This window comes from Otolemur garnettii, unplaced genomic scaffold, assembly GCF_000181295.1.
Source record: "Otolemur garnettii isolate 467f Iridium unplaced genomic scaffold, OtoGar3 scaffold00007, whole genome shotgun sequence".
NCBI classification, from domain to species: domain Eukaryota; kingdom Metazoa; phylum Chordata; class Mammalia; order Primates; family Galagidae; genus Otolemur; species Otolemur garnettii.
In genome coordinates, this window is record NW_003852402.1 from 14980832 (window position 1) to 14997094 (window position 16263).

A 16263-nucleotide genomic window follows, 5' to 3' on the forward strand; every position below is an offset into this window, starting at 1 on the left:
ATGTGTTTCCTTTTTTGTTTACAGTGGAAACAATATAGTTGTTTATACAGTGGGGATCTAGAAGAAGTGTATATTTTTAAACTTTTTTTTAATGATCTGACGATTGTAAATCACTTTCAGGTTTCGGCAGCTGTAGATTCTCACTGTGAATCTTTTGCTTGCTCATACATAAGTATATTTGCAATACTAGCTATGTAGGTTTAGTATTTTTGCCTGTTAGTGATTATTTCACATGTGTAATGTTTTGGTTGAGATGTTAAATGGTGGACAAGTACTATGGATATGAATGTGGAAAGTAATTTTAATCAAGTGTACTTCATCACAAGGCCTAATTTGCAGTACCTATTGCTATTTTATTTAACAATGCCTTGTTGTTTTGTGTTTGTTAATGTTTGGGAGCCATTGTATCTAAATTGACCAGCCTAATGTTACAACTACTTTGGGGTAGCAAAATGTAAACTAAAAATGTGAATTAGGCCAGGCACGGTGGTTCACGTCTGTAATCCTAGGAGGATTGCTTGAGGCCAGGAGACCACCCCAAGCAACATAGAAAGACCCTGTACCAAATTAGCTGGGCTTGGTGGCATACATATCAATAGTCCCAGTTACTCTGGGGCTGAGGCAAGAGGATCTCTGGACCCCAGGCATTTGAGGTTGCAGTGAGCTATGATGACACCACTGTAGGTGGTTGACCTTCTCTCAACAACAACAAGCCTAAATTAAAATGGTGCAGTTTTATATAATTTAGCATCAATAGTTCAATAAATTTGGATTGCCTTTCAATTATTAAAAAAATAAGATTTGAAGTATGAAGTCTAATTAGGGACTAATTAGTAGTAAATGACACTTATATAATAGTACAACATACTGAGAGCTTCATATATATTTACTTCTCACAAACAATGCTATGAGATGGATCCTATTACCGTCCCAGTGTTACAGATGAAGAAACTAGATAGGACATTTGAGGACTGATGGAAGGACAGCAATTTGTTCTTAGTCTTATTAAATTATGAGATAATTTTGCAGTGGAATACCATGATACTAAGAAAATTGATGCCATATAAGTATGTCTGTTGCTTTGAAAAGATGTTCACCATGTATTAAATCAGGTTTTCAGGAGATATATCTCATTTTTGTCCTACTTTGCAAGAATGTATACTAATTATCAATTTTAAAATTTTTGTCAAGTTAAAAAGTATATGTTCCTCTCTTCCTCACCCCATCCCAAACTCCCACTCCCCATGGGAGCATTTTTCTAGTTCTTTGCTTTTGCTACATATAAACATAAGTTGTATGCATGCAACGTAAATTTATCAAAGTAATCTATGCATATAGTTTTAAAAACCATAATGCAAAAAAAAAATTAGAATAAAAGCATCACAGTGTGTTCTACTCCATTATTTTCTCTTCTTTTTTTTAATAGATCTTTTCTACCTAAAATATTTGATGACAAAGTAGCTATATTATTTTTTAAAATACTTCCATTTTTAACATCCACTGTACCTCTGCAATTTTTATGTGAAATGAAAGATGTAAATTATAAAGATCTGTGGAAGAAAAACATCACAGTATGGAACACAAACACTACCAGTATCATCTGTGGAAGAAAACACCATATTTAAATGCAGCTTCTTTTTTTTTTATTTCATGTGCAAAAAAAAATTAATTTTTAGGTTGTAAAACATTTTCCGTTACAGTGCATTATTTCAGCCCATATGATTCTGTACCATATTTATAGAATATTTATTGGGAAGCATTAAGAATGCTTATTCAGCCTGCTACAAGAGAGAAAAAAGTAAAGGGATAATTATTAGTCAATCTAGAGTTATCTGTTAATTTTATGAATTTCCTATCCTTTTGGCTTTTTCCTTTTCCTGTCATACTGTCTGTTATTGACCACATAGAATCATCACACAGAATCATTTACACCAGCTCAGCGCCTGTGGCTCAAGTGGCTAAGGCTTCAGCCACATACATCTAAGGTGGTGGGTTTCACCAGCCCCGGCCCGCCAAACAACAATGACGGCTGTAACCAAAAAAAATAGCCTGGCATTGTGGCAGGCACCTGTGGTCCCAGTTACTTGGGAGGTGGAGGCAGGAGACTCGCTTGAGCCCAGGAGTTGGAGGTTGCTGTGAGCTGTGATGCCACAGCACTCTACCCAGGAGGATAGCTTGAGGCTCTGTCTCAAAAAAAAAAAGAATCATTTACACCAGCGGTTCTCAACCTGTGGATTTGGACCCCTTTGGGGGTCGAACAATCCTTTCACAGGGATGGCCTAAGACCATCCTGCATATCAGATATTTACATTACAGTTTACAACAGTAGCAAAATTACAGTTAATGACATAGCAACGAAAATAGTTTTATGACTGGGGATCACCACAACATGAGGAACAGTACTAAAAGGTCGGGGCATTAGGAAGGTTGAGAACCATGGATTTACACCAAAAAGTTGAATTTAGAGAACTCCTACTCCTTACTACCGGCTCTGGTAAAGATGGTGAAACAAGTGAGGGAGGGAAGAAATAAAAGGCTGCTGAAACTAATGGTACAACAGAAATTTAGGAGTTTATCTTTGCCTTGGATTATCTCTGCAGAATATTTTAGTTTCTTACTAAATCAGTTTAAGAAACCTTAAAATTGCTAGTTCATTCAATTTCTTAATTTTTGATATGTCTAGAAATTATTTGATCTTTGTTCTATCTCAGAACTTTTATTGCCAAGCAATTACATAAAATTAGATGGTTCCCAGTACAGTTTATCACCAGACATGATACGTTATTCATAGTTGAAATAATTTTATGGAACTTAGATGCTTTTATGTCTCTGTGCACCTACCATCAACAACAGTCTTCTTCCCCAAAGTATTTGTACATTGGCAGTGGTGGGTTGAGTTGGGGATCAGGTATTAGGGAAGTGGCTCTAAACCAAGACAGAAAGGAGATGGGATGAAATAGAAATGTGAGGATAGAAAGGTTGGTCTTCTATTTGTTGACTCCTGTCCAACTTGCTCAGGTGAAATGGTGGGATGTCTTTAACATCCTTATGAATATAGCATTGTGACTCTACAACCTGTAGAAGTACAGAGTCTTTTTTCCCCTTAAAGGAAAAGTGTGTCAGACCTTTGTATACTTATGTTGCTAATAACTATAATTGTAAAAAATCTACAAGACTACTGGTAAAATGATGGTATCAGAAGGAGCAAAATGATCTACGTAGACCAAGCAGCCTTCTTAAAACCATCATTTTCCATTAGAGCTTTCTGCAGTGATGGAAGTATTCTTTCTTTGTGCTGGTCAATATGGTAGTGATACACCTGGCTGGCTGTCAAGGACTTGAAGTGTGGCAGGTATGACTGAGGAACTGAATTTTAATTTTTAATTAATTTAAATTTAAATGGTAACGTGTAGATTTTGGCTACCATATTGGACAGCACAGTTCTGGATTAAGCCTTTCCCTGCCTCTTAATCTCTCTTCTTCACATGTAAGACTTAATCACTATTCTCAAAGAGCACATTGCCTGAGGAAAAGACAGATATTTATCCTAAAGATTAAGAACACACATAAAGGAAGAAAAATAGAGAAAGGAGTAAGATGTGTCCAGCTGAAAGGAACAGAATTTAGATGAATATTAACATGAGGCCAACAATGAGGTTGGACCTCGGACCTTCCAAGAGCAGTACCTCTTGGAATTGGTCTTTGGAAATAGTTCATTTCTTTACAATAGAAGATGCACAGTAGGCAGTCTTCTGCTACTGTCCCAGAATTTTCCTAGATTTTTGTCATATGTAAGCCTTGTTACTATTTATTTCATTGAAAAAGTCATAAAATCATTTTTTAAGAAATAAATCTGGTATTCTCTCTATATAGAAAGTTAATACCATGTAATTTATTATCTATTTATTATTCATTTTGTCCTTAAATTATATTAGTAACTTGAAAGTGGGTATTATGATTTTGCTCTTTTAGATGATTACAATATGCCCTAGAACTCATATTCTTTTTTTTTGCAGTTTTTGGCCCTGGCTGGGTTTAAACCCACCACCTCTGGCATATGGAGCCGGTTCCCTACTCCTTTAAGCCACAGACACTGCCCTAGTACTCATATTTTTAAATTGTACACTTACTCAGAGTCATTAAAGGGGATGTGTGTTTTTTCCCCCAGAAGAAGATGTTCTGAATTTTTCAGTGTTTCTTTTCTATATGAAAAACTATCTTCATCTAGAAAATCTTTCATTTCATGACGTTTAAACAATGAAATCAATTTATTTGTTTTGATATTTCTTTATATGGTGATTTTATTCAGCGTATCATTAAAATAATTGGAAACTTGTACTGCAATTTATAAAAATGTATTAGTATGATTTCTGAAAATATTGATTTATGTATCAGAGGTAGTAATAAGATGGTGAGCTGGTATTTCAACTTTTAGAATAACATGATTTTGAGATATTTTATATCCTCCAAATACATATTTTTAAGGTTTTTAATAATATTTTCTTCTCTTTAGATTTTTGCTTCAATGTCTTGAGGATCTTGATGCCAATCTACGAAAATTAAACTCTCGTCTGTTTGTGATTCGTGGACAACCAGCAGATGTGTTTCCCAGGCTTTTCAAGGTAATTTTAAAAGAACTTGCATAAAATAATAATTTTTTTGTCAATGAAGATAACAGATTTGGTAAATAAGGCCTTTGGCTAATTTAAAGTTTGGGGAATATAAATGTTTTAAAATAAAAATATTATGGGTTTTTTTCTTTGTTATATGAAAAAGTTACATGTGGTAAAATCAGACAGTGGAAAAACAGTTTATAATGAAAAGTTGAGTCTTTTTTCTACCTTAAGCTGTTAGTGCCCCTCCCAAAAGCAATAACTACTACCAGTTTCTTGTGTATCATCAATTAGAAATATTCTTTGCATAAATAAGAATGTATATTATGTGTTTATATATATAGCCATATGTTTATGTCTTTGTTATTATTCTTTTTTTATTCTTTTGAGACAGAGCCTCAGGCTGTCGCCCTGGGTAGAGTGTCCTGGCATCGCAGCTCACAGCAATCTCCAACTCCTGGGCTTAAGTGATTCTCTTGCCTCAGCCTCCCAAGTAGCTGGGACTACAGGTGCCCGCCACAACGCCCAGCCATTCTTTGTAGTTGTCATTGTTGTTTGGCAGGCCCAGGCTGGATTTGAACCCACCAGCTCTGGTATATGTGACTGGCGCATTAGCTGCTACAGCTACAGGCACCAAGCTACTGTTGCCTTTTTTAAAAAACAAGATGAGCTACATACACCATTCTGTGCCATGCTTTATTCACATAACCATATATTTTGGAAATTGTTACATATTATTTCCTCAATCTTTTAAATGATAGCATAGAATTCCATTGTGTAGATAACTATAATTTCTTTGAATGGATTTCTACTGAACATTTAATTATTGTTCTATAGGCTTTTTACCAGTAAACACCCTGTCCACATGTACATATCTTTGCTGACATGTGCCAGTACATTTGTGGGATAATTCTTAGAAGAGGACTTTCTGGGTCAAAGGGCTGCAATACTAAGCATTTTACCAATAACACAAAATTATAGTGTTGTTTTTTTAACTTGGTAGAATCTTAAAAATCACTAAAATTCTTAAGATACCTGGTCTTAATTCCCTCCTATATTTCCTAGTGAAAAATTAAGCCTCGAAAAATAAATGAGTTGCCCAAGATCGTATAACTAGCTCATGAAGTGCTCAAACTAGAAGTTGCGTTTCCTGACTATCACTATCCTTTTTATATTCATCCTTTCCTATTTACATTTATCATTAGAATTTCTAAATGCATATCTGGTTTTTTTCACTGCTGTTTGATTCATCAAATTTTTATAAAATAGACAAGAACAATTCTAGGTCCCCAGTGCTAGGTATTAAATTAACATTACTTAGCTTTTTTTTTTTTTTTTCTGGTGTGAAAGAAACTTAATGTTCAGGATTTGGTCATGTAACAGCTTGACTAGTGAAAATTTATCATTCATTAAAGATCACTTATTACTATAATGCATCAAGTTAGAATTTATCCTAGATATATGGAAGAATCTAACAAGAAAGCATATCAGAAGCAATGGTAATAGTTTATCAATTTACAAGTGTAAAAGTTTGTATTTCATCCCTGTCTCTTAATCCATTTGGAATAAGTAAAATGAATCCTAAGAGGACTTCAGTTGCTTTAAAATGACAAAATTTTATTTATTTGTTTTTGAACCAACTTTTTCAAACTAGCAAGCATTTTATATTCTTTGAGATTTCTTCTGCCAAGAATAGCATATTATTGGATCGAACCATCTTGTGCATTTAAATGATGTCCTATCTTTTCAATTTTGCAGAGAGGCATGTATTTTCATATGGGCCATAAAAAATAGTTACACGGATACATATGTATACATGGAATGCTTATTATTTTATTCTGATTTTCCCCTCTATTTATGAAAACTTCTTTACAGATACTTACTGTATCTAGAGCCATAGAGGGAATTAATCCCTTTTTAATTGAATTAATGTTTTGATTTTTACTTTTTGTTTAGAAATATTACAAGTGTTAAAAAAATAAAAATCTAAAAGCATTCATAATGAAAATACAAAACTGCATCCATTTCACTCAGAATAAAATCTGAAGTCCATAACATGGTCTATAAACCCCTATTATCTGGCTGCTGGCAACCTCTCCCACACCCCTACTCTTACTCTGACATCCACAGTTTCTCTGAAGGAGAAGATTTATTATTCCAGTACAGCAATAGTGAAAAATTTTAACAAGTAGTTAATTCTGTTTCCCACATTGGAAGTAAAACTGGTTTAGACCTGATAACAATGCTTTTTAGTTAATTGGGATGACAGTGACTGTAGTACTGATGTCTCCTGTTGTGTTTATCTTCCCTCTATGGCCTTGAGTCATCTTATTCTATTTATATTGAGTAGATTTAGGAATGAGTTAGAGCATTTTTATATACACGCATATGTCTGATAAACTATTAGTTTTTCTGGTGTGTTTTCTACTTAGATTTTTTTCTGTTAAACTCTGACTTAGTGTAGGCTAACAATATGGCTTTTTCCTTTATCTCTTTTCCTTTTTGTTGTACTCAGATATCTTATGAAGGATGACTTTTTCTTTTAACTTTTTCTTTTCATGTTTTACTGACGAAATGACAAATTAGAAGACATTAGTCTAGGCAAAACTTAGATGACACTATAATCATAAGTATGTTATGTAAATTATTATTATTATTATACATTTAAATCCTGGATCTTTCACTTTTGGTGACAGACTGGTAAACTACCTCCATGTGAATTCTAGGCCCTGCAGTAACTTCTAATAAAGAGTTTAAAGTATTGGATAGAGAACGGGTATATATGAATATATGTATACCTAAACTTTCGAAAAATATTATTATAGCAAAGGAACAGACATACAAGACTGAAGTCTTTATAGAGAGCATATATATTCAGAAGTTAAATTTATGTTCCTAGGCTAAAAAAAATTTTTTTTAAAGTCTGATGCAGTGGCACACGCCTGTAATCCTAGTAGTACTCAGGGAGGCCAAGGTAGGAGGACCACCTGAGTCCATGAGTCCAAGACCAACCTGAGCAACATAATGAGATCCCATCTGTACAAAAAATAGAAAACTTAGCTGGGCATGGTGGTACATACCTTGTAGTCCCAATTGCTGGGGAGCCTAGGGCAGGATTGTTTGAGCCCCAGGATTTTGAGGTTGCCGTAAGACATAGTAATGCAATGGCATTCTGACCTAGGCAGCAGGTTCCCTCCCCAAAATAATAATTATTTTTGAAAAATAAAGTCTAGGTGGGTACACTTCTGAAGCTATTATAATAAAATATTTTGTTCAAAGTCACAGAATAAATAAAAGAGCATATAAAGCCATTAACATTTCAATGATGAAACTTATGTTATCCTTTTTGTGTTATTTTGAATCTTGCTTATTACTTAGTGACACGCTCAACAGAATTTATTTAGCAGATAGTGATGGTGTGCCTACTTTGTATCAGGCAGTGTCTCAGGTGCTGAAAATATAATGATGAAATAAACAGAAAATGTTTCTACCTTCAGGGAGCTTACACTATAGTGGAAAAGAAACAGATATAATAAATAAGTAAAAATACACTGTCAGGTTGTAATAGGTGCTATGGAGAAAAATGAAAGTGTGGGATAGTAAATGCCTAGATGAGAGAAGGGTAGATACTTTATATGGACTCATAGAAGGCCTCACTGATGAGCTTATATTTGAACACATGTATGAAGGGAGCGAGCCATGCAGAAATCTTGGGAGTGGTATATTGAAATCACAATGTTTTACAGCTCTGTCCATCAAAATACAGAGTTTATCTCCCTACCCCTTTGTATCTGGGTTGGCCTTATAGCTTGTTATGAAGGAAGACATGATGCAAATTCCAGATCCTAGGCCTCAAGCAACTTTGCAGCTTCTTTCTTTCCCCTTTTGGGATGCCCCTTCTAGCATGTAAGGAAGCCTGGGTTAGAATGTTGAATTATGGGAGACCACGCAGAAAGAGTAGCCTGAGATGTGTGAGAGAAATCATCGATACATGCCTTCCAGCTCCAGGCAAGCTGCCAACAAATTGCAGCCTCATGACTAAGCCCAGGTGAACCAATAAAAGAACCATCTAGTTAAATGACAGAATTTGGTGAATTAATAAATTATTTAATTAATATATTGTTGCCACCAAGATAACTGCAACATGGGGAAGGAGCATTGCAGGCAGAGAGAACAGTAAGTAGTTACATAGGCCCTGAAATAGAAGTGTGTGTAATTTGTTGAAGAACAGCAAGATGTGTCTAGGGCTAAGTGAGTAAAAGCAAGAGAGAGTGTCACAGAGGTTGCCAGCAGCCAGATTGTAGGGTTTTGTAGACCGTGTTATGGACTTCAGATTTTATTCTGAGTGAAATATAGTTGTGCATACAGGACTGACATGTTTTAAAAGAATTGCTCTGGGCTCGGCTCTTATTGCACAGTGGTTAGGGTACCAGCCACATACACTGAGGCTGGCAGGTTCGAACTCAGCCTGGACCTGCTAAACAACAATGACAACTGCAACAAAAATAATAGCCAGGCGTTGTGGTGGGTGCCTGTAGTCCCAGCTACTTGGGAGGCAGAGGCAAGAGAATCTCTCAAGCCCAGGAGTTTGAGGTTGCTGTGAGCTGTGACACCATGGCACTCTACCAAGGGCAATATAGTAAGACTCTGTCTCAAAAAAAAAAAAAAAAAAAAAGAATCGCTCTGGCTATTCATGAATTGGCTATGAGAGTGGAAGTGTTGTAAAGCCAAAAGCAGAAAGATCGATTAGGAGGCCATGGCAATTGTTTAGGAACAAGGTGACTAAGAGAGTATCATAGAAGTGTTAAGAAGTAGTAGGATTTGGGATATATTTTGTAAATTGAAGCTATAAGGTTTGCTTCTATGTGGCATATGAGAATTAGGGATGACTAAGTTTTTAGCCTGGACAAATGGCAGGATGGATTGCTGTTTAATAAGAGGGCAAATACTGGGAAGAACAAGTTTAAGGAAAAAAAACAAGTTTGTTTTTTTAACCTTTTAAGTTTGAGATACATTTTAGGCATCTTAGTATACAAGTTAAGGAAGCATTTTAAGTCCAGTGCTCAGGGGAAAAGTCTGGAGTATATTTAGAAATCTTCAGTATATAAATAGTGTTTTTGACCCTGAGACTAGGTTTGTGAAAACAAGGAAGGGATGATGGATAGATGGATGGAAATTTTTAGTTTTTTTTTTTTTTTATATTTAGATTCTTTTGTAAGGTACATTTTCTGTGTAATTATGCTATTTAATATGCTGTCATGTTAAAAATAAATGCCTTCTAGGAAGTTTGTGATGTATAACTTTTAGTTTTTCTACCAAATTTTACATTTGTTAATTATTTTCACAGTATTAATCATGACTGTTTAAGAATTTTGTGTCCAGGGTGGCGCCTGTGGCTCAAAAGGGTGAGGCGATGGCCCCATATGCGGGAGGCGGCGGGTTCAAACCCAGCCCCGGCCAAAAAAAAAAAAAGAATTTTGTGTCCACTTTGTGGTTTATATTATCCCTTCTAAATGATTAACAAGTAATTGTGACACACAAAAGTGGATACACATTCCAGTGCTTAACACTCTACAGTGAATATTCATTTATTCAAATGGAAATATTTTAGTACTACCTGCAATTTTGTTATATGTAATAGTCACAAACCAATGAGGGGGGTGAACACACACCATCCCTGACCCCTACCCCCATTGGTATGTGACTTAGGTATTGAAATTCAAAGGAAGCATCCATTGCTCTAAAGAGTAGAGGCATTTCTACCTCTTATTAAGATATAGAAACTCACAATATATCATCATTTCCCATCTTAATAATGAGATGAAAGTGAATATGCCATTAGAGTTTTTGTTTTATTTTAACTTGTCATAAGATTGAGGACACATACAAACCTAAAGAAAGGGGAGAGTTTTTAAGAAACAAGAGTTCCATGGCTAAGTCCTTGGAGCATAGCAGGAAGAGAAGGGGACCTCCCATAATGGAGAATAAGTTATGAATATTATGGAGCTTGTAAGTAAATGTAGAAATAAAAGACATAACAATAAAATCACAAAGGAGGAAGAAGGTAAATAGAAGTTATATAATTTTGTACAATTTTCAATAACATATTGTTTGAAAATTAATTGTAATAAGAATTTATGTTGTGATTCAAAATAACACAGGAAGCTATAGCTGATAGTTTAACATGGGAGTTTAAAATGGGATGCTAAAAACATTTGACTCATTTAAGTGAAGGCAGGTAGAAGGAAAAAAGAAATAAAAGAAGAAATGGGCAAAAAGACAACATGTACCAAGGCACAGTGGCTCATAATCCTATCACTTTGCGAGGCCAAGGCTGGAAGATTATTTGAGCTCAGGAGTTCAAGACCAGCCTAAACAAGAGTGAAACCTCATCTCTACAAAATTAGACAGGCATGGTGGTACCTACCTGTCATCCCAGCTACTTGGGAAGCTGCAGGAGGATTGCTTGAGCCTAGGAGTGTGAGATTGCTGACACCACTTACACTCTCTCCTGGGTAACAGAGTCTCAAAAAAAAAAAAAAAGAAAGAAAGAAAAAGAAAGCGAGAGAAAGAAAGGAAGGAAGGAAGGAAAACATACACCAAAATGGTAAATTTAAGCCCAACTTTATCAGTGATTACACTGAGTACAAATGGTCTATTTTAAACTCTCCATTTAAAAGACACAGGTTGTTGGGCGGTGCCTGTGGCTCAAAGGAGGAGGGCGCTGGACCCATATGCCGGAGGTGGCGGGTTCAAACCCAGCCCTGGCCAAAAAACTGCAAGAAAAGGACACAGGTTGTCAGAGTAGACTAAAAAAATAATAATAATACCTAACTATATACCTGTTACAGCAAACACTTTAAAAATATTAAGAAACCTGCAAGATGACTAGAGATGTTGCCAGATGATCTCAAATAGAGGAAGAAGTTTCAGATGAGAAAGCATAGCCCAGGTGAAATACTGAGAGAAAGGTGCTATAACCTACTCTCACTGGGAATCCCATGAGAAGAAGTGGCAGAGCAAAGCAAAAATAGTGGTAAGAGACTGACACCCAAGGGATTTGGAGCCTGAAAAAAACAGTAGGTGAGAATGTTTACCTCCCGCCCCATCCCCCCCCCCACCTTTCCTAATATGTCAGAGAGCCCTGCCCTGATGAATCCAGGTGCTGCTACTATTGGTGAAGGGAGAGGTTCTTGGGAACAGAGCACTGGACTGCAAGCCTGTAATGGGGTTGCCTCCCCTCACCAAGAACCCAAGCTGAGACAGTGGATGCCGCATTGCCTGTGCATACACCAAGTGCTTTTAATCTGCTGGGAAAGTCACAACCCCTCAGTCTCCCTTTACCTGTATGCTACACGAACACTCATAGCACACAAAGGAACAGAGACACAGGAGAGTAGCAGTGTTCCCAGAGGCCTGTTTGGGGCAGGGTTACCGCAAGGGTACTGGGAAGACCACACATGCTTTTTAGGACAGAGGAAGGTGGAATGCACACTGCCGTGCACCACAGAGCTCCTGGCTAATGATCCACAGTTGTCTGCACCCCTCCCAGTGGAGATGTTTCCAACCATTTAGAGTCTTCTCCTCTTCCCCGCCTCCTGCCCATGCTGCTGAGACAGCCACAGCTGAAAGGCCGTCCCCACTCAGGACTGGCAAGTGTTCCACAGGGTGTGACTGAGCCAGGGCACTTGGGAGTGGCTACAGTGCCTCTGACAGAGCACCTATCATAACCAGGCTGGCTGTTCATGCTCAGGAGGATCTCAGAGGGGACAGATAAGCCAGGCCACTGGGAGCGGCTTCCTGGCCTCTAACAGAGCACCTTTCACACCAGCATTTCCACAGAGCTTGGGCCTCACTCCTTTCTCTGTAAAAAGAAGCATTGCATATTTTTATGTGCCCCAAAGACAAAAGCTACCAATTCCTGTGAGGAAGAACATGACTAGCAGTCCCCTCCCCGACTTAGAAACTGCATGTGTCCTCTGTGAGGAGTCTACCCAACCTGGAGGCAAATCCCTAACACAGCCACACCTTCTTTGCTGGAGCATTTCTGCCATAGCACACAGCCAGTCTGGTAGCCCTGCATGTAGTGAGTTGAGCTGTCTCCACCACCTCTGCTGCAGTTCTGCCAGGGTGGGATCTGGGATCTGGGCACTTCTGTGTTCCCAAGGAACAGAAGCCACTCTCATTGCCAAAACAGGGAGGAGTGAATGGCTTTTGTGTCAGAGGGCCCACCCTTCTGTTGCAGGCTCACAGTGCATTCATCCTCTTGTGCTTGAGCATTCTTCTGGAGCAGGAAAGCCCCCAGCTCCTCACTATCACAGCCAGCACCTGAACCCAGGGAGGCTTAAGAGCAAGCTTGCCAGCTTCATCTGGTCTTGTCCCCGTTCAAGCATGCTGTCCAAGGACCTGGGAACTGAGAATTACCTAACCTGATCCACCACTACCAGCTATTTACCATATTAAACAATATATCCTGAGCCTCCTCTCTTATTCCTTGTCATTATTGACTACCTTCTAATAGATAACAATTCTTTATACAGGCGTACCTAGGAGATTTGCAGGTTTAATTCCAGACCACCACAGTAAAGCAAATACCATAACTAAGCAAGTCACAAATTTATTTCCTAGTGCATATAAAACTTAATGTTTATAGTATACTGTAGCCTTTTTAGTATACAGTAGCATCATGTCTTTATATACCTTAAATGTACTTTATTGTGAAAAATTCTATTGATCATCTTGAACCTTCAAGTAGTAATCTTTTTGTTGGTGGGGGAGGGTCTTACCTCAGGGCTGATGGTTGCTGAAGTTTAGGGTATATCTGTGGTAATTTCTTAAGAATAAAGTTTGCCATAGTCAAATGACTGGTCTTTTCAGGAAAGGTTTCTTTTTTGCACATAAGATATTTGAGACCATTTTATTTGGAACCACAGTAGAACTTCTTTCAAACTTAATAGTCAATCCTCTCAAACCTGCTTCTGCTTTATCAACTAAATTTATGTAATAGTCCAGATCCTTCGTGGTCATTTCAACAATGTTCAAACATCTTCACCAGGAACACATTCCAGCTCAAGAAACTACTTTCTTTGCTCCTCTCTAAGAAGGGAAATTCTTCATCTGTTCAGGTATTATCATGAGATTGCAGCAATCCTCTCACATCTTCCACCTCCACGTGTAATTCTAATTCTCTGGCTATTTCCACCACATCTGCACTTCCTTCAGAGGTAAGCTAGAGCTTCACCTTACACTTCTATGTTACGGAGATGGCTTCTTTCTTTAAAACTCATAAACCAACCTCTGCCAGCTTTCTTCTTTTCTTCTATAGCTTCATCACCACTCTTGCCCTTCAGAGAATTGAAGAGAGTTAGGGCCTTACTCTGAATTAGGCTTTGGCTTAAGGGAATGTTGTGGCTGCTTAGATATTCCATCCAGACCACTAAAACTTTCTCCATGTTGGCCATATGCCATTTTACTTTCTTATCAGTCAGATTTCACAGGTAAGTAGCACTTTTAATTTCCTTCAAGAACTTTCTTTACATTCACAAGATGGCTGTTTGATATAAAAAGTCTGATTGGGGGGCTATCTCAGCTGCTGACAAGCTTTCCTCACTAAGCTTAATCATTTGATTGAAAGTGAGAGACATGTGACTTTATCTTTTACTTGAAGACTTGGGTTATTAGTTGACCTAATTTCCATATTTTCTTGGCTCAGGGGATAAGGAGGCCCAAGGAGAGGGAGAGAGAAAGAGAAAGATGAGGGAGTGATAGTGCAGCAGTAAGAACACACACATTTGTTGATTAAGTTCTCCATCTTCTATGAGTACAGTTCACAGTGCCCCCAAACTATTAGTATATCAAAGATCACTGATCACAGATCACCATAACAAATATAATAATAACATTAAAAGCTTGAAATATTGTAAGACTTGCCAAAATATTACACAGAGACATGAAGTGAGCTCCTGCTGTTGAAAAAATGGAGCCAGTAGACTTGCTTGATTCAGAATTGCCAGCCACAAACCTTCGGTTCATAAAAGACACGGTATCTGTGAAGCACAGTAAAGCAAAGTGCAATGAAATTAAGCATGCAGAATGAAATTTTTCTCATTCAAATTGCTGATGTCATTTCTGTGTTTTGATGACTTAGTCGACAAAGGCAAAAAGTTGGTTCTTTGAAAACAAATAATAAAATTAATAAATTCCTAGCTATATTGAGAGCAAAAGAAAAAGAGAGAAAAAAGTTACTTTATTATAAACAAAAGAGGACATCACTAGATTCTCCAAATTTTAAAAGTATAATAAATGATATAACCATCGTAATGCCAATAAATTCTACAACTGAGATAAATTGAAAACATTTCTTGAAAAGCACAACTTACTAGATTCTTTTAAGAAGAAAAGGAAAATCTAAATTGTTCTATATCTCTTAACAAGGTTGTATTTGTCATCAAAAACCTTCTCATAAATGACCTCCAGGCCTGAAATGCCTTTACTTATGAATTCTGTTACATTTTTAAGAAGGAAATAATGCCAGCCCTATAAAACTCTTTCAGAAAAAGAAAAAGTTCAGAAACACTTCTCAGCTCCTTTTATTAGGCCAGCATAACTCTGATACTGAAACTTGACAAAGAAATTCTAGTAGAAAATAAGCCAAGTGTCCCCCCATAAACATAAACATCTTTAAGACTATACTAATAAATTGAATGTGGTAATATTTTTAAATAATACATAGTGATCAGAGGATTTATCTCAGGAATAAAAAGTTGGTTCAGCATTGAAAATGAGTTAACGTATTCTATCCTATTAATATAGTAGAGAAAAAGCTAAATTTTCTCAATAGGTGAAGAAAAGTGACAGAATTCATTGCCTATTTATGATTTTCAAAAAACTTAGAGCTAACTAGAAATAAAAACATGCTAAATAGCAGTTCGTTTAAGAAGGTCAGAACCACAAAATCATACTTAACTAGTGAAACACTGAATGCTTTTCACTTAAGACAGGGAACAAACACATCAAGGATATTTGCTTTTACCACTATTGGAAGTCTAGCCCATACGGTTATGGAAGAGAAAGAGTAGATAATTAGCTTACCACCTCATACTCCACCCCAATATTCTCTACCGTAGCATTCTTTTTTTTTCCTGATAGTTATTACTGTATGTAGACATTTATTTACCTTTGTATTGAGAGTATTTCTCAGTAAGTTCCAGGAAGGAGGGACCTAGCATGGTATCTGACTGGGGAAACTTTCTCTTCCCTAGGTTTTTGTTTTTCTTGTGGAGAGATGTTTGTTTATTAATTTACCCCTAGGGAAAGAGAAGTGAATGATCTTACTGTGAGTTTAGGAGGAGCTTGGTGAGTTTGTCTTAGATCATTCCTTTTATACTCTTCACTTGCAGAGAGCACACATGACATTCTCAATCCTTCTGTTCAGTAAGTTTGATAGGGGCAGCCCACAGTGCAGGGGAGGTATGACCAAGTAGGTAAGTTGGTTTGATTTAGCAGTGAAATAGTATTAGCAAGCTTACCTGCCTTATTTAAACTATTTTTTTCCTCCAGTTCAACTTTACAAGGGATGTGGTTTGTATTTCGTCTTTAACTCTCTGTCTTGTGTGACTGAACTCAAGAAGGAAAAAGGATGGAAGTATTT

At 36.9% G+C, this 16263-nt stretch overlaps 1 protein-coding gene across 1 annotated transcript in view; it reads left to right on the forward strand.

Moving 5' to 3' along the window:
* The window catches only part of CRY1 (cryptochrome circadian regulator 1), a 73626-nt gene that overhangs the window by 42663 nt on the left and 14700 nt on the right, over window positions 1–16263 (forward strand). Inside the window, exon 2 of the mRNA XM_003783274.2 lies at window positions 4514–4622. Coding sequence (XP_003783322.1) covers window positions 4514–4622 — 109 coding nt within the window. The remainder of the gene's footprint in view (window positions 1–4513; window positions 4623–16263) is intronic.